Source organism: Hemitrygon akajei, chromosome 13, assembly GCF_048418815.1.
Source record: "Hemitrygon akajei chromosome 13, sHemAka1.3, whole genome shotgun sequence".
Classification (NCBI taxonomy): domain Eukaryota; kingdom Metazoa; phylum Chordata; class Chondrichthyes; order Myliobatiformes; family Dasyatidae; genus Hemitrygon; species Hemitrygon akajei.
In genome coordinates this window covers 66,972,363-66,995,221 of record NC_133136.1, presented here as the reverse complement: position 1 = coordinate 66,995,221, position 22,859 = coordinate 66,972,363, and the positions used below count along the sequence as shown (strand labels likewise).

Sequence of the window (22,859 nt, the reverse complement as noted above, 5' to 3'; positions counted from 1 at the left end):
GTAAAAGCTACACAATCCTTTGGTATGATCGCTTTGAGAAAAAGACAAAATCTGATTTTTTTTTTACAATGGAAGCTACTATACCTGTTGTCTGTCGGGTTCAGGATAACTCCTTGTGCTACACCTGAAGTTGGGAGCTGCGGTACTGGTCTGTTTCGAAAGTCAGGCACTTTCACAGGACATGAAATAACCTGCTCTGAAGTGCCCAGCATTCCATCATAGAAATCGTTCAGGATCATCTCGCCTTGAAATTCAACGAGACCAGAGTCTCTTGGACTGCTCGATGTACGTTTAGTTTTCTCGGATGTGGAATGCTCAGCTGTGAAGGAAAACTGGCAGGAATCAACAGAACCAGAAGGCAGTGACATCCTGTCTCCGGTGAACTTAAGAGGCGGTGTTCCCTGATGAACTCGTGGTGGAAGCGGTGGCCTACTAACCACATCATCTTGTGGTTCACATGGACTACTGCAGGCACTGTCATTCTCCGATACAACTATTTTAGGGCTGTTACTCAGCAAAAACTCCTCCTGTGTTTCATCGCACTGCATTTGGGGAGGTGGACGTTTGTCTTTTGAGTTAATAACTCTAACATTCACTGGATCGGTAGGGTTTGAAGTTAAATCACCTTTACCAAAGATAGTTCTCAGTTTAGAGACAGGGAAACTGCTCACAACTTCTTCCTTGGGTGAACTCTGTGCGGGAAAGCCCTGGTTACTGCTTTCCGATTCTGCGCCTCGGGGCAACAATTCATCAGGGCACTTGGGCAGTTTTAACTCATCAGCTTTCGGAAACAAGTTGTGCAAATGTCTGAGTATCCTTTTCCGATGTCCTGTTGGAGCAATCCCAATCTGGAGAAGAATCTCGTTATTTAAGTGCTTACAGTCTGCCAGTGTACTGTAGCCAGACTGTCTGAAATTGTCAGTGTACTGGTCCAGGTGAATGTCAATCAACCAGTCCATGACGCTGCTATTGGCCTCAGTGGATGACAGCATCGTGGCAACTTGTGTCTCATTCCATCCTCCTTAATGTACAAATTCCTCCTAACATATCTCTACATCCAGCAAACTGACACTGTCTGCCACTGGAGTTCATTCAGTCGGTATAATCACAGATGCATTCATGCTTATTCTGATCCACAGTAATCCTTCTTCTTCCTCATGATGTTACAGGAAGCAGCATCGTTTACAAAGCTAAAAGAATAGAAATATAATTGTATTAGTTTGATCAGAGACAGAATCATTGAAGATTACTCTGACCAGCAGACCTGATACAGTAGATATTAATCACAGCTCCTCTATTTTTCCAACCCATTTCTCTACTCCTCCTTCCTCTGCCTCAGTACTTTCAGTGTCTATTTCTAATTGGAGTGGTTCTCGCATTTCTACACCTTCATTCTCAGTGTGCTCCTTTCAGGTTTCCAAAATTTCCCTGCTGCCCCGCCACTATCTCATCTCGCCCCAGGTTCTGTGGTAAACTCTCTTAAAGGCCCGCCAAAATGACCAAAACCTAGTTATGGCTTGGAGGCTTGCATGCCTAAATGAGAGATCAGAAGCCTGAGAAGACGTAGTTTACCCAGGTTCATCGATTGAGTAGAAAAGGCAGTGACTCAGGGCAGTGTGAAGCTCAGAGCGGAGGTCAATCAGCCTTCAGAATTGATTGGCAAGAAGAAATTAAAGCTAAGCAGGGCCATTGTCAGAGCAGCCATTGTTGGAGAAGACAGAGTTAGAGTGGGGATTTTTGGGCTTTACCTCATCAAGGCTTCAGTCAGAGAAAGCAATAAGCTGTAAATCAAGCTTCCCCCCTCCTCCCCACCCCCAGTTTATTGTTCTCTCTTCTTTATATTTGCTCAGTTAGACCAGTAGAGATGCCAGGCAGGATAGTGGGATGCTCCTCTTGAGGGATGTGGGAAGGCAGGGAGACATCCAGAGTCCCTGAAGAATACACCTGCAAGATGTGCATACAGCCACAGCTTCTAACACTACGCATTAAGGAGTTGGAGCTGGAGCTGGATGAACTCCAGACCGCGCGGGAGGCTGAGGGGATGATAGATAGGACATGTAGAGAGAGAGTTCCATCCAAGATGCAGACCACAGGAAACTGGGTGACAGTCAGGAAAGGGAAAGGGGTTAAACAGCCAGTGCAGAGTACCCCTGACCTCAAAAGCAGGTTTAACACCTTGGATACTGTTGGGGCGGACAAGGGGGATGACCCAGCAGAGGAAGGTCACTGCAACTCACAAGGGAAGGGGTGAGAAGAGGCAAACTGTGGTAAAAGAGATGAGCGAGGAAGCCCTGTAAACAAGAATGAGATTCCTGAATGGTATGTTGCCTCCCAGGTGCCAGGGTCAACAACATCTCAGATCGAGTCTTCAGCATTTTTAAATGAGAGTACAAACAGCCAAAGGCTGTCCTCCATGTAGGTTCAATGACATAGATTAGAAGAGTGATGAATTTCTGCAAAGTGAGTGCAGGGGGTTAGCTGCTAAGTTTAAGGGCAGGATCTCCAGGGTTGTGATCTCGGGATTGCTACATGCTAGAAAGCCCACATGCTAGTGAGGCTAGAAATAGAAAGATTATACGGTTTAACACATTGCTAAGGAGTTGGTGTAAAAGGGAGGGCACCAGATTTTTGGATCATTGGGCTCTCTTCCAGGGAAGGTGGGAACTGTACAAAGGGCCAGTTTGCACCTGAACTGGACCAGAGTGCCAGAACAAATAGCAGAGAGATTGTGGAGACAGATGTTATTAAGACCTCAGACAAAGTCAGGAATCAAAGAGTTGAGTGTGGTATGACTAATGTCCTGAGCTGTGTGTATTTCAAAGCAAGAAGTGCATGGATCAGCAAATAGAATTATGTATTGTAGTCATTAGTGAGACTGGGTTGCAGGAAGGGCAGGACTGTCAGCTCGATATTCCAGTGTTCCATTTTTTCTAGAGCTGTCAAACGTGGAGGGATTAAAGGAGGAGGGGTGGCATTACTAGTCAGGAAAAATGTTATGGCTGTGCTCCATCAGGACAGTCTGGAAAACTCATCCAGTGAGGCATTACAGGTGGAACTGAAAAATAACAAGTGTATGACTATGTTAATGGGGCTATATTGCAGACCACACAACAGTCGGAAGGATTTAGAGAAACAAATTTCCAAAGAGATGGCAGACTGCTGTGCTAGTAGGTGATTTTAACTTTCTGCATATTGACTGGGACTTCCATACTGTAAGAGGACTAGATGGGATAGAGTATGTCAAATGTGTTGAGGGAAGTTTCCTTAATCTGCAGGTAAAAGTCCCAACAAGAGTGTGCACAATACTTGATCTGCTATTAGGGAATAAGGCAGGGCAGGTGACAGGGATTTGTGCAGGGGAACACTTTGCATCCAGTGACCACAATGCCATTAGTTTAAAAGTAAATATACAAAAAGGTAAAAGCTTGAGCATGTAGATATTAAAAAAGAGGATGTGCTGGAGTTTTTGGAAAGCATCAAGTTGAATAAGTTACCGGGACTGGATGAGATGTACTGCAGGCTACTGTGGGAGGTGAGGGAGGAGATTGCTGAGCCTCTGGCAATGATCTTTGCATCTTCAATGGGAATGGGGGAGGTTCCAGAGGATTGGAGGTTTGCGAATGTTGTTCCATTATTCCAGAAAGGGAGGAGAGATAGCCCAGGAAATTACAGACCAGTGAGTCCTACCTCAGTGTTTGGTAAGTTGATGGAGAAGATCCTGAGAGGCAGGATTTATGAACATTTGGAGAGGTATAATATGTTTAGGAGTAGTCAGCATGGCTTTGTCAAGGGCAGGTTGTGCCTTAAGAGCCTGATTGAATTTTTTGAGGATGTGACTAAACACATTGATGAAGGAAGAGCAGTAGATGTAGTGTATATGGATTTCAGCAAGGCATAAGGTACCCCATGCAAGGCTTATTGAGAAAGTAAGGAGGCATGGGATCCAAGGGGATCTTGCTTTGTGAATCCAGAACTGGCTTGCCCACAGAAGGCAAAGAATGGTTGTACACGGGTCATATTCTGCATGGAGGTCGTTCACCAGTGGAATGCCACAAGGATCTGTTCTGGGACCCTTGCTCTTCGTGATTTTTATAAATGACCTGTATGAGGAAGTGGAGGGATGGGTTAGTAAGTATGCTGATGACACAAAGGTTGGCGGTGTTGTGGATAGCATGGAGGGCTGTCAGAGGTTTCAGCGGGACATTGATAGGATGCAAAACTGGGCTGAGAAGTGGCAGATGGAGTTCAACCCAGATAAGTGTAAAGTGGTTCATTTTGGTAGGTCAAACATGATGGCAGAATATAGTATTAATGGTAAGACTCTTGGCAGTGTGGAGGATCAGAGGGATCTTGGGGTCCGAGTCCATAGGACACTCAAAGCAACTGCGCAGGTTGACTCTGTGGTTAAGAAGGCGTACAGTGTATTGGCCTTCCTCAATCGTGGAATTGAATTTAGGAGCCGAGAGGTAATGTTGCAGCTATATAGGACCCTGATCAGACCCTACTTGGAATACTGTGCTCAGTTCTGGTTGCCTCTCTACAGGAAGGATGTGGAAGCCATAGAAAGGGTGCAGAGGAGATTTACAAGCATGTTGCCTGGATTGGGGAGCATGCCTTATGAGGATAGGTTGAGTGATCTCAGCCTTTTCTCCTTGGAGCAACAGAGGATGAGAGGTGAGCTGATAGAGGTCTATAAGATGATGAGAGGCATTGATCGTGTGGATAGTCAGAGGCTTTTTCCCAGGGCTGAAATGGTTGCCACAAGAGGACACAGGTTTAAGATGCTGGGGAGTAGGTACAGAGATGTCACGGGTAAGTTTTTTTACTCAGAGAGTGGTGAGTGCATGGAATGGGCTGCCGGCAACAGTGGTGGAGGCAGACACAATGGGGTCTTTTAAGAGACTTTTAGATAGGTACATGAAGCTTAGTAAAATAGAAGGCTATAGGTAAGCCTAGTAATTTCTAAGATAGGGACATGTTCAGCAAAAATTTGTGGGCCGAAGGGCCTGTATTGTGCTGTTGGTTTTCTATATTTCTAAGATAGGTCTGGTCCATGGGTTGAGATTCTAAATTGGAAAAAGTCCAATTTTGGTGGTACCAGAAAAGGTTTGGCAAGTGTGGATTGGGATAGGCTGTTTCCTGGCAAAAGTGTACTTGGTAAGTGGGAGGTCTTTAAAAGTGAAATTTTGAGAATAGAAAGTGTGTATGTGGCTGTCAGAATAAAAGGTAAAGATAACAGGTGTAGCGAACCTTGGTTTCAAGCGATATTAAGGCCCAGATCAAGAATAAAATTGGAGGTGCATAGCCAGTATAGGCAGATCAAAACAAATGGGGTGCTTATGGAGTCTAAGAAATATATCAGGAGGGCTAAGAGAAGGCATGAGGTTGCGCTAGAGACAAAGTGAAAGGAAATCCTAAGGGACTCTACAGATACGTTGAGAGCAAAAGGATTGCAAGGGACATAATTGCTTCTCCGAGCATCGGAATGGTAATCCAAGTGTAGAGCCAGAAGAGATAGTGGGGGGACGGGAATCTTTTTATTTGAATCTGTATTTACCCAGACGGACAGAGACTATAGAAGTGAGGCAAAGCAGCATCAACTTTCTGGACTCTATACAGCATACAGCGCTGGATGTGTTTGCTATCCTAAGGTAAATCACAAGGGATAAATCCCCAGGGCCTGATAAGGCGTTCCCTCAGACTCTGCGGGAGTCAAGTGCAGAAATTGCCAAGGCCCTCTCAGAGATATTTAAATCATCCTTAATGCCAGGTGATTGGAGGATCGCCGATGTTGGTCTGCTACTCTGGAAAGGCTCTAAAAACCAGGGAACTGTAGGCCAGTCAGCCCGACATCAGCCTTGGGAAAGCTATTCGAAGATATTCAGGGGAACCTGATATACAAGTTTTTGTATAGTCAGCAGGGCTTCATGTATGGTATTCGCATGTCTGACCAATCTTATAGAGCCTCTTGGAAAAAGTTACCAGGGAAGCTAATGCACGCAAGGCAGTGAATGTTCTCCATGTGGACTTTAGCAAGTCATCTGACGAAATCCCACTTGGAAGGCTGATCAAGAAAGTTCAGTCACTCAGCATTCTAGATAAGGTAGTAAATTGGATTGGATATTGGCTTTGGTGGGGGGGGGGGGGCGGGGAGTCAGAGATTGGTAGTAGCTGGTTGCCTCTCTGACTGGAGGCCTGTAACTAGAGGAGTGCTGGAGGGATCAGTGCTGGGTCCACTGGATCAGCAAATTTGCAGATGACACCAAGATTGGGGGTGCAGTGACCAGCGAGGCAGGCTATCATGGCTTGCAGAGAGATCTGGATGAACTGGAAAAATGGGCTGCAAAATGGCAAATGGAATATAATGCAGACCAGTGCAAGGTGTTGCACTTCGGATGGACCAACCAGGGTAGGTCTTACACAGTGAACAGCAGGGCACTGAGGAGTGTGGTAGAACAACGGGATCAGGGAGTACAGGTCCATAATTCATTGAAAGTGGCATCACAGGTAGATAGGGTAATAAAGAAAGCTTTAGGCCCATTGGATTTCATAAAACAAAATACTGAATACAGGAGATGGGATGTTATGTTGCATTTGTATAAGATATTGGTGAGGCCTAATTTTGAGTATTGAGTGCAGTTTTGGTCACCTACCTACAGGAAAGATGTAAATAAGGCTGAAAGAGCACAAAGAAAATTGACAAGGATGTTACCAGTTCTGGAGGACCTGAGTTATAAGAAAGGATTGAATAGGCTAGGACTTTATTCCTTGGAATGTATAAGATTGAGAGGAGATTTGAGAGAAGTATACAAAATTATACAAGATAGGGTGAATGCAAGGAGGCTTTTTCCACTGAGGTTGGGTGGGACTACAACCAGAGGTCATGGGTTAAGGGTGAAAGGTGAAAAGTTCAAAGGGAACATTAGTGGAAATATTTTTACTCAGAGGGTCCTGAGAGTGTGAAACGAGCTGCCAGCCCAAGTGGTGTATGAAAGTTGATTTCAATATTTAAGTGAAGTTTGGATGGATCATGGAGGGGTATGGTCCCAGTGCAGGTTGTTGGGAGTAGGCAGTTTGTATGGTTCAGCAAGGTCTAGATGAGCCAAATGGCCTGTTTCTGTGCTGTACTTTTCTATGACTCTATGACCCGGAGAGCTATGCTGGCTGGAGTTAGGGCTTTATGCTCTGGTTCTTGGTCGAATCACAATGCCAAACAGGTCAAAGGGTAGAGGCCAGATTAAGAGTGGTCCAATGGTCCTCTGGATTCAGGGGTTGAGCTCTGGGCTAAAAACCTTAACTAGTCAAACAAAACTGTTACAGAAACAGCAAGAAAGAATCCTTCTATATTGTGATGGTATTCTTGACTCTCTACACAGGACTTGCACAACTGGCAGCATTGAAAATTGAGAGGAAGATATTGGCACCATGAATGAAACCCCAAACACCGCAAAGACCAAGACCAAAATTGGTTTCTGGAACGTATGAACCAAGTACAACACTAGCAAGCTGGCATAAGTAACTGTAGGAACACGTTACTGACTACCTATACTGGACATCAATGAAAGCTGATGGAAAGTCAGATTGAAGATCATAAGAGATAAGAGCAGAATTAGGCCATCTGGCCCATTGAGTCTGCTCCGCCATTCAATCATGGCAGATCCCTTTTTTTTTCTCCTCCTCAACCCCAGCTCCCGCCTTCTCCCCGTAACCTTTGATGCCATGTCCAATCAAGAACCTATCAATCCCTGCCTTAGATACACCCAAAGACAGCAACTGGTGAAACAGTTTTATACTCAGGAAGAGAAGATGATGGTGTAGCTACCATTTTGAAGAAAGGCCTTGAGAAGTGCTTACAGGAGTGGAAGCCAATCAACAGTGGGCTGATGAGAGAGACTGAAAGGGAAGCAAGTGAACATGACTGTGATCCAACGCTATGCTCTAATTAATGATATCAAAGAAAAGGACATCTTCTATGAAGTGCTGCAATCTGAGACAGAGTTATCACCACCATCCTTTACATTAGGGATGGTGCTAACTGGCTGATGTGCAGTGTAAGTTTAGTGCAGAGGCTAAAAATGTTCCATTTTAGTCTCACCTAACCACAAGGCCTGCTTCCACATCTTTACAGGATATTCTAAGTGACACTTTGCAAAGTCTTTGCAGGCAATGAGTGGTATGTGTGGCTTAAATCTAACAGTGCACATCAGACAGGTAAATACCATCCCTACTGTAAAGTATGGTGGAGGAAGCATCATGCTATATGGAGATGTTTTTCAGCAGCACGGACTGGAAAAGTTGGTCAGGATTGATGAGAAGATGAATGCTGTTAAATACAGAGATTCTAGATGAAAACCTGCTAGCTCCGCCAGAAAACTTAAACTGGGGAGGAAGTTTGTCTTTCAACGGAACAACGACCCAAACCACACTGTGAGATCAGCTATGGACTAGCTTCAAAAGAAGAATATTGATGTCCTTGTGTGGCCCTGTCAGAATCCTGACCTTAACCTGATCAATCATCTGTGGCAAGACCTCAAGATTGCTATCCACTGCCGCTCCCAAACTAATCTGGCGCAGCTTGAGCAATTTTGCAAGGAGGAATGGAAAAATCCTGCTCTATCATGTTGTGCAAAGCCAATAGAGAGATACCCATAAAGCCAACTCACTGTAGTAGCTGCGAGAGGTGATTAAACTAAATGAAAAGCAAAGAGGATGGATACTTTTGAGTTGCTGAAATTACAATTTTTAATTCTTAGTTTCCCATGTTTTACGATCTTCCCTTTTTTTGGAGCTCTACTATGAAAAAAGGAGCATGTGATTCACAAATAAAAATTCTCAATTAAATTGATGAAAATCCCTGGTTGTAATATTTATGTGAACAAAAGGTTGGTGGAGAGGGGGGGCTGAACACTTTTATAAAGCACTGTATAATGCCCTAAAGGAAAAATTACCTATTCTGCTGTTTGAGCCAAGATTCCAGGACATAAAATGAAATGAAAACAGTTTTCTTTCCGGTAGAAACTCAACAATTACATCATCTTTGTTATTCTATAAATAAATAAATTTTGGCACGTGGCCAAATGGTTAAGGTGTTCGTCTAGTGATCTGAAGGTCACTAGTTCGAGCCTTGGCTGAGGCTGTGTGTGTGTCCTTGAGCAAGGCACTTAACCACACATTGCTCTGCGATGACACCAGTGCCAAGCTGTATGGGTCCTAATGCCCTTCCCTTGGACAACATCGGTGGCGTGGAGAGGGGAGACTTGCAGCTTGGGCAACTGCTGGTCTTCCATAAAAAAAAACCTTGCCCAGGCTTGTGCCCTGGAAAATTTCCAAGGTGCAAATCCATGGTCTATCGAGACTAATGGAGGCCTACCTATAAATAAATAATTTCTTGCATCCTTCTCCACAGCAAAAAATAATCACTAAGAAATAGTATGTTCTCCACCAAATTAATCAACCCAGATGCAACAGGTGTAATCACTCATTCACCAATTTAATGCCAAATAACCATGAAGGTTTATTATATTTTTGATGATCCTCTCCTTACTCAATAGCCAGCAGTTCTTTCAGCTTGGTTTATACATACACTATCTTCTAAGAACTACAGCTTTTTAGAAACTGAAGCTTCAACTACTTCTTTATTACTTTATTTTCAAAATAATTTTAAACACAGGAAATGCACCTTTTTCAGTTCTGCATTTCTTTCAACCTCAAGAGCTTCTCAGTAACTTGGACGGCAACCTATTCCTCAATGTCACAGCATTTCAGATTTTAAGAATCACAGAATTAAAAAGAAAAACTATTTCACAACTTCACATTTATATTTAATAAAATGTTTCTATATAGTTTCTGAATAATTTTCCAGAAAAAGACATTGAATTTGATGGTGCCCTGTCATATTCAATTAATGATTACTTTTGCTTTAAATTTAGCATTGCTTGCATTTGCTATCAAAGGCTGGAGGACATTAATGAATAATTCAGTAAATGACCATTTAAAGGAATTGCCAATAAAATGACTGGTTCAGCAGTTCACACTTCCCAAATGCTTTAAATTCAGAACTAAAACAACAAATGCACAAAAAACATGTTCAGTCTTTTTAAATTCAATCCATCAAATCAATCAGAGACTGTGAGTGGAGAAGAGCTACTCCTATTTGCAGATGGTTCAAAACCTGGGGCCATAAACTGAAAACAAATGGTGAAAGAATCAAAGAGGATGTGAGATATTTATTGTTTTTTTTTACACACATGCATTTGCTATCATCGGAACTCACTGCTGGGAAGGCTGGTAAAACAGCCAATCAAGGATTTCAAAGGAGAATCGGATCGGCCCTTGAGGAAAAAGTGTTTGCAAAATCATGAGGAAAGAATGAGAAAATGGGACACAATTGGCTGCTCTACAGAACAAGGATGGTGGGCCTCTCTCATGCCTCATCAATATTCTGATTGTATAGTAACTACCGTCACACTGGATAGTGAGTGAATTTGTTGTATGAAATCCACTTCAACACAGTTCACTATAACTTGGCTGTCTCAGTCAGACTCACTCTCTCCATTAACTGCAAATCATTCAAACACCTTACCTTGCCTTCAGTAACCATACGTTGCTTCCATTCCTCAGTGCCTCTTTTCAAAATTTCACTGTTGAGTTCTTGGTCTTGTCTCTTCCTTCCTATTCTTACCCGCTTCACATCAGAGGGCACGATGCTTACCCAACCCTGAAAGTAAAAACAAACTCTAGATATCAGAAATATAAAACATCATGAAATTCTTGAAATACTCAACAGGTTGTACTGCATCTATGGGGAAAGTAAAATCAAGGTTTCAGATCAGAGACCTTTTGTCAGAACTGAAAAGGGGACAAAAGGAGCTTTAAAAGATGCAAGGAGGGGAGGCCTCCAATAGGGTAAAAGTGGAGTGGCACAGGGATAAGTTGTGGACAAAGTAATCTTGACTATTGTCCAGACAGCCATCTCAGCTCCACTATGTCCTACTCTGTCTCCTTGAAGAGCTCAACTCCATTGTCTTAGTTTGTTTGTCTCCATCATGATTACTCTGATGAGTACTTTCTCTGCTGGTGACTATAACATCTTTATTTCTGAACTGATTCTTCCCCTCTACCATTGCTAACAAAGCTCCTCACTGCTTCTCATCTATTTCTTGCACATCTGCTGTTAATCCCCCACCCCCCCCCCCCTCCAGAACTGAACATGTAAAGAGCTCCCTTAGTCCTCACCTTCTACCCACCAAACACATTAATCATTTCACCACCTTCCAAGTAATTCTACTGCTGGACACATTTCCCTCTCTTCCATTTTCAGTATTTTGCAGGGATAGTTCCATTTGCAACCCTTTTTTACCCCTTTCCACTCTTCCTCTCTCCGGGAATGGGGGAAATACTCAAGCTGGAAAACCAGAGGAGCGAACACAACATGCTAGGAGTACACAAAGGTCAGGCAGTGCCAAAGGAGAGGAATAAGTTCGGGCCAAGACCCTTCATCAGAACATACTCTTTTGTCTATGCTCTCATCCTCTAACTGATTCTATTCACCCTGTGACCAGATAACTGTGCTTACAGCTCATTTCCATAATTACCCTGGTTTTACCTTCTTCGAGATACCCCCTTCCCCTGCAGTTTAATAAGCTTCCTCTATTTCCTTTTGACAACGGGTTTCAGATTTGAAATGCTTACACTGCTTCTCTTACTACAGATGGGACCCAACCTGAAGATTATTTAATTAATCATTTTAATTTACACTCAAAATGGTCTCAACCTAGCATGTTATTTGTAAACTAAAGGTGCTCTATCAACGCAAATAGTTCTTACTCGTGAGAATAGTTCTCCATGATGGCCTTTAAATGGTAGGCATCAGAATGCTGTTTCAGGATTTTTAATCATTGCTCTATATATATATGCAGTGCCCCTGAAAAGCCCTCAGCTTGTTCTTAAAATTAACTCTAGCTGTGGTGCTGAACTTATTTTCAACACTCATAATGCCAAATTACCTTGCATGTCAGCTCTAATTGAAGGTTACGATGAAAGGAAATGCTATTTTAATCACTTACAATTGTCTTTTTTCTTTTGTTATATACAGAAATTTTTAAATAATGCCACACTTCAAGTAGTAAGTTATTTAATGACTCCCAAAACTTGGATGTTTTCCTCTCACACAGATGTATTAATGCTAGTGTATGGTTCCAAAATCTTCAAGAGGCCCAGAAAACTACAGAAAATGGGCATGTTTAAAACTCAAAACAAATCAGAACAAGTTCGGCCAAATACAAAGCTATGTATGCACTTGCAGTGGAATGCAGACTGCCTTAACTTCTGTCCTACGTTGAACCAGCAAAACACAGAGCAAAGCCACAATCACTGGCCGATGCACAACAGTATCTGGTAGCAATGTCCAGCAGTATCATTTGCCGCACTATTTTAATAGACAATAGGTGCAGAAGTAGATCATTCGGCCCTTCGAGCCTACACCACCATTCTGAGATCATGGCTGATCATCTACTAATTTCTTCAAATCTTCACCACACATCCAGTCACACATTAAGGGTCAGCAAGGCAAGGTTATTGTGGTAACTTCTACTTTACTAAAGGACCACTCGACAACTCGATGGCCAAAAGAGCATTTTTATCTGGGACGGCAAATGATATTTACAATACAGAGGCTTCCAGGTACCTCGTGCACATGGGTGGAGGAACTATATACAATGCATACTGGGAGTAAAAAAGAGCGGAAGTAAAGACCCCGCCAACCCCGGATCCCGCCTCTTGTTACCAACAGCTTCCCGATTAGTATTAACTTATTTTTAATAACACTCACATTACAACACTTCTCCTCCTTTAAAATCCAACATTCCCCAAACATAGAAGAACTGGGAAATAAAAACAGTGATATCATTTGCAACAGGTTACCAATACAAAAACACCTTAAAAACATGGCCAATTCAACATTCAATCTAACAACAAAAGAAACAATCCAAGCAAAGATTCAGTTTGTCAGGAGGTTTGCAAGGGCGCTGCGATCTACACACTACCCCCGGTGACCCAGCAGGCTCCACTGGTGAGGATGTTTTGGGTGGATCTAGTGTTGGGGACACGAGAGAGGTCTGTGTGTCCGCATGAGAAAGTCCATCCTTTTCAGGCAACTCTGCCCCATCTGCCAGTGTCTCTCCCTCTAGCAAAGTCACTGGTGGACATGCTTTCCTGGTATGCATTAAGTGGTCATTGCTCCTTAACTGTTTTGGACTACTGAGCTTCTTTGAAATCGGTGGCAAGCTATTCTCAGCATTATTGGGATAAACGGCATCTGCAGGTTTGCCACCTAGCTTGGAACGCACTGAAGAAGGAACTTCTGTGGCTCAGAATAAATCCAATTGCAAATTTCTTAGAGTTCCTTGTTATAACTTGGAACTATCTGGAGTTCAACAGCAGGAAATTGCAATGCGTTTCGGAAAATCTCTTGTGCCTGAACAAAGGTCTTGTCTGTTAAATCACAGTCATTGATTTTGATGATACATTCATTCTCCTGGAGCAAGTTCTCTTTTCTTGAACAGCTGTTCTCTTCAATACCACAAATACTCAGGCCAAGGAATCTTCCACTCAGCATAGAGTTAAAAGGCACCACATGGATTCCCAGGGGGCCACTACCTCCAGAAAATTCTACTTACTTTGTCAAATCACTTGGAGTGCTTTCTGAATGCTTGTCTGGTGGTCCTGGAGGCTCTGTTCTTACATTGTCTGCAGGTGCCCCGTTTGCTACTGTTACGATTGGCTTCACATGCAGGTTCCTGTTAGCGGGATCACCAGGCTGAGATGCACCTTGCTGTAACTGGGCAGGTGGTACAAGAGCTGGGTCACTGCTTCGCCGTACTAGAAGTGGTGTGCTGGCTTTCAGTGCCGAGGGGGTAACTTCAATTGCTCCTGTAATAGGCTGAAGAGCCGCAAGCTGTGCTGCGAGCTCGCTCTCAAATGTGTCCGGACTATGTCTGTCACTCACGTTGCCATCCGCGACTTCATCTGCACGCTGCACCTCATTCTCTTCCGTCATGTGTGCATATTCAAATTCATGCCAGGTAAGCCGGATTTTGTGAAGCCAATCGCGGCCCAAAAGACTGGGCCCACTGTCCTTAGCTATCACCAGCCTGGCTTCAGCCTTCTGGCTCCTGGCCGAAATATCCACATATAACACCCCTAAATGAGGTATGGGCTGCCCCATATAGGTCCTGAGTTGGAGCTTAGATGGTCCGATGGGAGGCAGGTTGGATCCCCATGTCTTCCTGTAGGTCTCTTCACTAATGACCGATGCAGTAGCCCCTGAATCAATCTCGAACTTAATGTCCTTTCCCTTGACAGTGACTGTGGCATAATATGGTTTATGGGGTCCCTCATCCGTTTCCACCCCAGACTTCTTGTAGGCACACGCTGCCTCTCCGTCTGCTTCTCCTAGGTGGTGTGTGGCTGCCTGAGTCTGTTGAGCTTTCCCCTGCCCAGGCTTAACCTTACCCTTTATGCTCCTGCACTTTTTAACTAAATGTCCCTTCTGGCTACAAGCATGGCAGACAGTATCTTTGAATTTACAAACATTTGCATAATGCATTCCTCCACACCGAAAACATTCCACCCGCTTTTCCTGTCTACCAGTCTCCCTCCTGACTTGGAGCACTGCCGCTGACTGCGACCCCACATATCCTTTCTGTATATCCTTGGCGTTATTAGTAGCCAACTCCATGCCTTGAGCAATCTCTAGGGCTTTCTTGAAAGTCAACGGTGGGGTTTCCCCCAACAAGCGGTGTTGAACGGTGGCATTATTAATGCCGCATACTAATCTGTCACGGAGCATGTCATCCAACACGGCTCCGAAATCGCAATGCTCCGACAGCTGCCGAAGCTCGGCCACAAAATCGCCTACAGACTGACCTGGCTTCCAGACATGGCTGTGAAACTTGAACCGTTGAACTATCACCGAAGGTTTCGGATTGTGGTGGTTCCCCACAAGCTTGACCAGTTCGTCGTATGGAATTTTTCCCGGTTTCCGCGGTGTAGCTAAGTTCCTTATCAGCTTGTACGTCTTTTCCCCACGCACACTCAGGAGAATAAAGCGCTTCTTAGCCTCGTCAGTAATGCCATTAACACAGAAAAAGTGGCCCAACCTTTCCTCGTACTCCGGCCACTCCTCAATTTGCTCGTTGAACACACCGACCATTCCGAATGTAGCCATCCGAACACGAGGCTCCTCGCATGCTCACAGCTCCTGGTCGAAAACGGAGCCGACCCGTCCACAAAACCAGTTTACCTCGTCACCAAAAATATGTGGTAACTTCTACTTTACAAAAAGACCACTCGACAACTTGATGGCCAAAAGAGCATCTTTATCTGGGACAGCAAATGATATTTACAATACAGAGGCTTCCAGGTACCTCATGCAGCCTGGGTGGAGGAACTATATACAGTGCATACTGGGAGTAAAAAAGAGCGGAACTAAAGACCCCGCCAACCCCGGATCCTGCCTCTTGCTACCAACAACTCCCAGATTAGTATTAACTTACTTTTAATAACACTCACATTACAACAGTTATTATTTGCTTTAAACTCTGTTTGTGATTTTATTGCTGCAGAAGTGGTTATTTATCAGGTTCCGTCTGCCCACAACAGGAAAAAAATAGGAAGGAACATAAAAAGATTTGTTCCATCCATCAAACTAGAAGAGTGTTGAGTTACCTGTCAGACCAAATGCAAGGGGGGGACATAGGATCAGGAGAAGTGGAGTCTGTGTGGATACAACTGAGGAACAATAAGGGCAAAAGGACCCTAATGGGTGTTGTCTACAGGCCACCAAATAGTAGCATGGATATTGGGTGCAAGTTGAATAGGGAGTTAACATTGGCATGTGGCAAAGGTAATGTCGCAGTAGTCATGGGGGATTTCAACATGCAGGTGAATTGGGAGAATCAGGTTGGTGCTGGACCCCAGGATAGGGAGTTTGTAGAGTGCCTACGGGATGCATTCTTGGAACAGCTTGTACGAGAGCCGACCAGGGACAAGGCTATTCTGGATTTAGTGTTATGTAATGAACAGGATTTGAAAAGCGATCTTGAAGTAAAGGAGCCATTAGGAGGTAGTGACCATAATATGATAAGTTTTTATCTGCAATTTGAGAAGGATAAGGGCAGATCGGAGGTGTCAGTGTTGCAGTTGAACAAAGGAGACTATGGAGCCATGAGGGAGGAGCTGGCCAAAGTTAACTGGACGGATATCCTAGCAGAAAAGACAGTGGAACAGCAATGGCAGGTAATCTTGGGAATAATGCACAAGGTGCAAAATCAGTTCATCCCCCGGAGAAGGAAGGATTCAAAGGGGGGAAAGGGGCCACAGTGGTTGACAAAGGAAGTCAGAGATTGCATAGCATTAAAAAAAAGGAAGTATGATAGAGCTAAGTTGAGTGGGAGGACAGATGATTGGGAAATTTTTAAGGAACAACAGAACTTAACTAAAAAGGCAATACGGGGAGAAAAAATGAGGTACGAACGCAAGCTAGCCAGGAATATAAAGGAGGATAGCAAAAGCTTTTTTAGGTATGTGAAGAGAAAGAAGATAGTTAAGAACAATGTTGGGCCCTTGAAGAATGAATTGGGTGTAATTGTTATGGGAAACAGAGAAATGGCAGAAGAATTTAATAAGTACTTTAGATTTGTCTTCACTAAGGAAGACACAAGCAATCTCCCAGATGTATGGATGGGCCAAGGACATAGGGTAACAGAGAAAATGAAACAGATTGACATTAGGAAGGAAACGGTGATGAGTAGACTGATGGGACTGAAGGCTGACAAATCCCCAGGTCCAGATGGTCTGCATCCTAGGGTACTAAAGGAGGTGGCCCTGGAAATTGCGGATGCATTGGTAATCATTTTCCAATGTTCCTTAGATTCAGGATCAGTTCCTGAGGATTGGAGAATGGCTAATGTTATCCCACTTTTTAAGAAAGGAGGGAGGGAGAAAACAGAGAACTATCGACCTGTCAGCCTAACATCGGTAGTGGGGAAGATGCTAGAGTCCATTATTAAAGATGAAATAGTGGCATATCTAGATAGCAGTGATAGGATTGGGCCGAGCCAGCATGGATTTACCAAGGGCAAATCATGCTTGACTAATCTATTGGAGTTTTTCGAGGATGTAACCAGGAAGTTAGACAAGGGAGATCCAGTGGATGTAGTGTACCTCGATTTTCAGAAGGCATTTGATAAGGTCCCACATAGGAGATTGGTGGGTAAAATCAAAGCTCATGGCATTGGGGGAAAGACATTGACATGGATAGAAAACTGGTTGGCAGATAGAAAGCAAAGGATAGCGGTGAATGGGTGTTTCTCGGAATGGCAGGTGGTGACTAGTGGGGTGCCACAGGGCTCGGTATTGGGACCACAGCTGTTTACAATTTACGTCAACGATTTAGATGAAGGCATTGAGAATAACATCAGCAAGTTTGCTGATGATACTAAGCTGGGTGGCAGTGTGACATGTTAGGAGAATTCAGGGTGACTTGGATAGGCTGGGTGAGTGGGCAGATACTTGGCAGATGACGTTTAATATGAATAAGTGTGAGGTTATCCACTTTGGGAGTAAGAACAGGAAGGCAGATTATTATCTGAATGGTGTAAAGTTAGGTAAGGGAGAAATACAAAGAGATCTAGGAGTCCTTGTTCATCAGTCACTGAAGGTGAATGAGCAAGTGCAGCAGGCAGTGAAGAAGGCTAATGGAATGTTGGCCTTTATTACAAAGGGAACTGAGTACAAGAGCAAGGAAATCCTTTTGCATTTGTACAGGGCCCTGGTGAGACCACACCTGGAGTATTGTGTACAGTTTTGGTCTCCAGGGTTAAGGAAGGACATCCTGGCTGTAGAGGAAGTGCAGCGTAGATTCACAAGGTTAATTCCTGGGATGTCCGGACTGTCTTACACAGAGAGGTTAGAGAGACTGGGCTTGTACACGCTGGAATTAAGGAGATTGAGAGGGGATCTGATTGCAACATATAAGATTATTAAGGGATTGGACAAGATAGAGGCAGGAAATATGTTCCAGCTGCTGGGAGAGTCCAGTACCAGAGGGCACGGTTTGAGAATAAGGGGTAGGTCATTTAGGACAGAGTTAAGGAAAAACTTCTTCTCCCAGAGAGTTGTGGGGGTCTGGAATGCACTGCCTCGGAAGGCAGTGGAGGCCAATTCTCTGGATGCTTTCAAGAAGGAGCTAGATAGGTATCTTATGGATAGGGGAATCAAGAGATATGGAGACAAGGCAGGAACTGGGTATTGATAGTAGATGAACAGCCATTATCTCAAAATGGCGGTGCAGGCTCGAAGGGCCAAATGGTCTACTTCTGCACCTATTGTCTATTGTCAAATCCTGAATGAAGCCCTTTTATAACCTTTAAAGCCTGATTTCCAGTGGCACTGCATGCAGTTAGTAAAGAGCAAGCAGAGAACCAGAGTGAGTATGGACAGAACAGGGTTGAGAAAGGAGAACAGAGAGGCTAGGGAAAGGTGAAGTGAAGAGAAAAGCAGGAAGGAGAAAGTAAAAAAAATAAAGACCAATTTAACAAGAAACAAGGCAGGAAGGCATAATTCATTAGTGCAATTTAACGCCGAAGGCTCTTACTAGTTCTTAGAGCCAAAAAATGTATGGAAAATGATTATTAATATCTGAACAAATGCACAGCATCAGCAGAAGTGCCAAACTCAGACACGGCGAAGTTACTCTGTGAAGTGATACTTAAACCAGAACAGCTTCCCCATAAACTAGTCCAGCATCAGCCTGACACAATCGTCCGCACCCAGAATCACCCAATATGCAAACCTGTCCGCACCCAGAATCACCCAATATGCAAACCTGTCCGCACCCAGAATCACCCAATATGCAAACCTGTCCGCATCCAGAATCACCCAATATGCAAACCTGTCCGCATCCAGAATCACCCAATATGCAAACCTGTCCGCATCCAGAATCACCCAATATGCAAACCTGTCCGCACCCAGAATCACCCAATATGCAAACCTGTCCGCACCCAGAATCACCCAATATGCAAACCTGTCCGCATCCAGAATCACCCAATATGCAAACCTGTCCGCATCCAGAATCACCCAATATGCAAACCTGTCCGCATCCAGAATCACCCAATATGCAAACCTGTCCGCACCCAGAATCACCCAGTATGCAAACCTGTCCGCATCCAGAATCACCCAATATGCAAACCTGTCGGCCCGCAACATTGATTCCAGATTCCATGAAATCTCATGGCAGTACATCAAACATGAGGAAAGAATGACCTAACCTCCTCTCAATCAGAGGAATAAATCCGTGCATTGCTAACTAAAGTCTGAAAATTGTGAGCTATTATGAATAGAGGACATTAGCGCCGAGAGATTAAATAAGAGAGGAAAAAGCACAAGGGTATTAACTGCATAAAATCAAACAGTACAACATACAAATACGTACAAAGAAAAGATGAGTGAAGACAAATGGGGAACAAAGAAACAACAGAACCAGTAAAACAAACACTTAAGTCCTGTTTGCAAAAGAGGACACAAACAAATTCAGGCAAGCAATAGATTCAAGAGAGAATGGCAAGGAGGAAATTAAATAATACTGTATGAGTGAAAAAGTGCCAGAGAATTTAACGGAAATGAAAGCTGATAAATCCACAAGGCCTGATAATCTAAAATCTAGAAAAGTTAATGGGTCATTAAAAGAGTGTGCACATGGGGAGTCATCTGTCAAGATTCTACTGTTGTGCATTTAATATTTCAGTAATATTTGAATAATATTGTAAATATATTGTTTGGTTAAGAATTTTTTTTATTTATACAATTCATTAAGAGTTACGTGTAAAACTATGTGAATGACATACAGGTTTCCCCCGCTATCTGAAGGTAGAGTGTTCTTATGAAACCATTCATAAGCCAAAATGGCGTAAAGTGAAGAAGCAATTACCATTAATTTATATGGAAAAAATTTTTGAGCGTTCCCAGACCCAAAAAATAACCTACCAAATAATATCAAATAACACATAAAACCTAAAATAACACTAACATATAGTAAAAGCAGGAATGATATGATAAATACACAGTGATATAAAATAGAAATAATGTATGTACAGTGTAGTTTCGCTTACCAGAATTGGAAAGATTGAGCCAAAACCGATTTGTAGAAAAGAAAAATCGGCACATACACGCATGTGCGTACACCTGCCCACGCAAGGCTTCACGGTCTATGGCAGTCTTTTTCTGGGTAAACACAAGTTTAAAGCAGGTGTCTTTTTTCATAAAAGCGAAAATCCTCTTTTGGTTAGCAAAAACGGGTACTAATGTAAGACTTCCGTAAAAGCGAAGTTGCGTAAAGCAAACGTTCAGAAAGTGGGGGACACCTGTATGTCATTACACCATCACATCAAACGTGTGTGCCTCGCTATAAGTAACGGACGAAGTAGACACTTTGTCCCCATACTCCCCTTGCTTTCCTTTCAATTAGTTTTATGTTCTGGAATTACAAAACATCACATCTACAAATAACAAAACAATTCTCGGAGATTGAAGCTTGGTAACAACTCCACATGATCTAAAAAAGGAGCAAGAGCTACAGACCTGTTAGCCCAACATCGGTGGAAAGGAAATCACTGGAGTTTATTTTAATGCATGTACTAACAGGACAACTTTTCTAATATCAATGGAACTATCAAAAGCCCATATGAATTTAAAGAAACAAAACCTGTGTTTCACAAAACTTCAAGAATGTTTCTTGAGGAGGTAGCCAAAAGAATAGATGACCATAAACATGTGAATGTGGTGTATTAGACCTTTCCTAAGGTTTTTGATAAAAGGTTATTTGCAAAATTAAGCAGATGGAATTCAGAAGTAATCTACCTGAATTTAAAAGTAATGATCAAACAGAAAAACACTGTAAAAGTGAACAGGTCTTTTTTTTTGCTGAGAGGGTACCTGAGAATCAGTATTTTGGCCCCATTGTTCAAAATATGCATCAATGACTTAGTTGATATAACTAAATTAATTATTCCTCAGCTTGTTGACTACATGAAACCAGGGGGGAATCATGAGTCACAACAAGATTTTCCAGAGACTTCAAGGCTCTTTAAACAGGTTAACCGAGTGTGCAAATACATGGCAAAAGTATACAACACAGATAAATGTGAAATTATCTATTTTGGCAGAAAGTAGACATACAGAGTATTGAAGTGGAGATAACTTTGGGAAATGCTAATGTACAAAGGGAGGCAAGTGCATTCATACATCATTTACTGAAAGCAAGCTTGCAAACTAGCATACAAAGAAAAATTGAGTCAACCAGCACAGACGGAATTCACAAATTTAGAACAACACGGAAACCTCCAAAAATCTGACAGTTTAGCAGTGTAGTTGCCAAAGATGCTGGAGAGCTTTAGACCACAAATCATAGATTCTGAATAAGGATAAAACATTAAGGACTGGGAGGTGGAGGAGAAATTTCTTCACTTAGTGAGTGGGGAAACTTTTGTATTCTCAATCACAGAAGGCTAAACTCCTTCTCAAATATTCAAAAAGATTCAAAGATCATTTATTATCAAAGTATGTATGTAGTGTATAACCCTGATATTTGCCTTCCCAGACAACTACAAAACAAGGAAATACCATGGAACCCATTCGAAGGAAACATCAAACACCCAACGTGCAAAAAAACAAATCGCACAAATGGTAAAAAAAAAACAAGCAAAAGATACAGAATATAAACCACCAAACAAACCACAGTCATTGAAACAGTCTAGAAATGTTCAGTTTATTTCAGTTCAGTTCAATTTAGCGCTGTGTCGTTTGTTGACTGCAGGCTACCGAACCAGTCCACTCAGATCAAAATCACACTAAACAATAATAAAATAAAGGAGTAACTAGCAACACTTCATAATGTGAACTAGAGTCCAGTCTACAAACCGCATCAACTAAACCTTGCCCAAGACCCAAGACTCCAACAGCAGCAGGTGAGAGGGTGAAGCAGACTGGTCAAACATAGGCGCCTTCCTCCAGCAGCAGTGAGCGAGGGGGGGGGGGGGGGGGGGGGGGAGAGGAAGAGACTGGTCAAACATAGGCGCCTTCGTCCAGCAGCAGTGAGCGAGGGAGGGGGGGAGAGGGAGAGACTGGTCAAACGCAGACAGATGGCACTGAACAGTCACTCGCCTCCTGCTCCCATCCTCTTTGATTTCAAACTTGCCCGGCGCTTTAATCAGCAAGAAATGGAGTCGGTCATGGGCTCGCAATCCATCTCCAGGCTTCTTGGCCTCCAGGCCACACACTCCACTTGAAACTCAACCCAACTCCCTCAGAGACTGCAAAGGGCTAGTTCACTCAAATGGTCCAAAAGCACAACATCAAAATGGATTTCCCAGGTTCCAATAGCTGTAGAATCATATTTGAAAGTAGTAGTAGTAAAAGATGTAGTATAGAGAACTGTCTGAAGGACATCGCCTTTGGCGTCGCTTTGTTCCAAGTGAAGGTGGTGAACATATTTCTAGCTGCAAGAAGGATGTAACTAGCGGAGTGCCCAAGGATCAGATCTTGATCCGCAATTACTTACTGTATATTATTAATAATTTGGAAGATGGAGAACATTGCCAATGTCAGGAAAAAGGTAGGAGTCATGCTGTGATGAGGATATTCAGACTCAAGGTTATCTGGTCTCTGCAACAGGAAACAGGTGATTTGAGTGAGTGGATAAAGAGATTTTAATGTGGTAAACTGTAAGATACACTTAAGTAAGAAGAATCAAAAAGCAGGCTATTATCCTCAGAAGATGCAAAAGAGGGATGCATGTGTTCTGC

General features: G+C 43.1%; 1 protein-coding gene across 5 annotated transcripts in view; it reads right to left on the bottom strand.

Moving 5' to 3' along the window:
• Positions 1-22,859, bottom strand: part of arap2 (ArfGAP with RhoGAP domain, ankyrin repeat and PH domain 2) — a 420,641-nt gene that overhangs the window by 340,077 nt on the left and 57,705 nt on the right. For 4 of the 5 annotated variants that reach the window (XM_073064859.1, XM_073064858.1, XM_073064860.1 and 1 more), the window contains 2 exons: positions 10,583-10,717; positions 85-1,190 (listed from right to left, as the gene is read on the bottom strand). In XM_073064859.1, coding sequence (XP_072920960.1) covers positions 85-992 — 908 coding nt within the window. In that variant the 5' untranslated portion in view covers positions 993-1,190; positions 10,583-10,717. Of the gene's footprint in view, positions 1-84; positions 1,191-10,582; positions 10,718-20,168; positions 20,191-22,859 lie in introns of those variants that run through there. The other variant, XM_073064862.1, reaches the window with a different exon arrangement.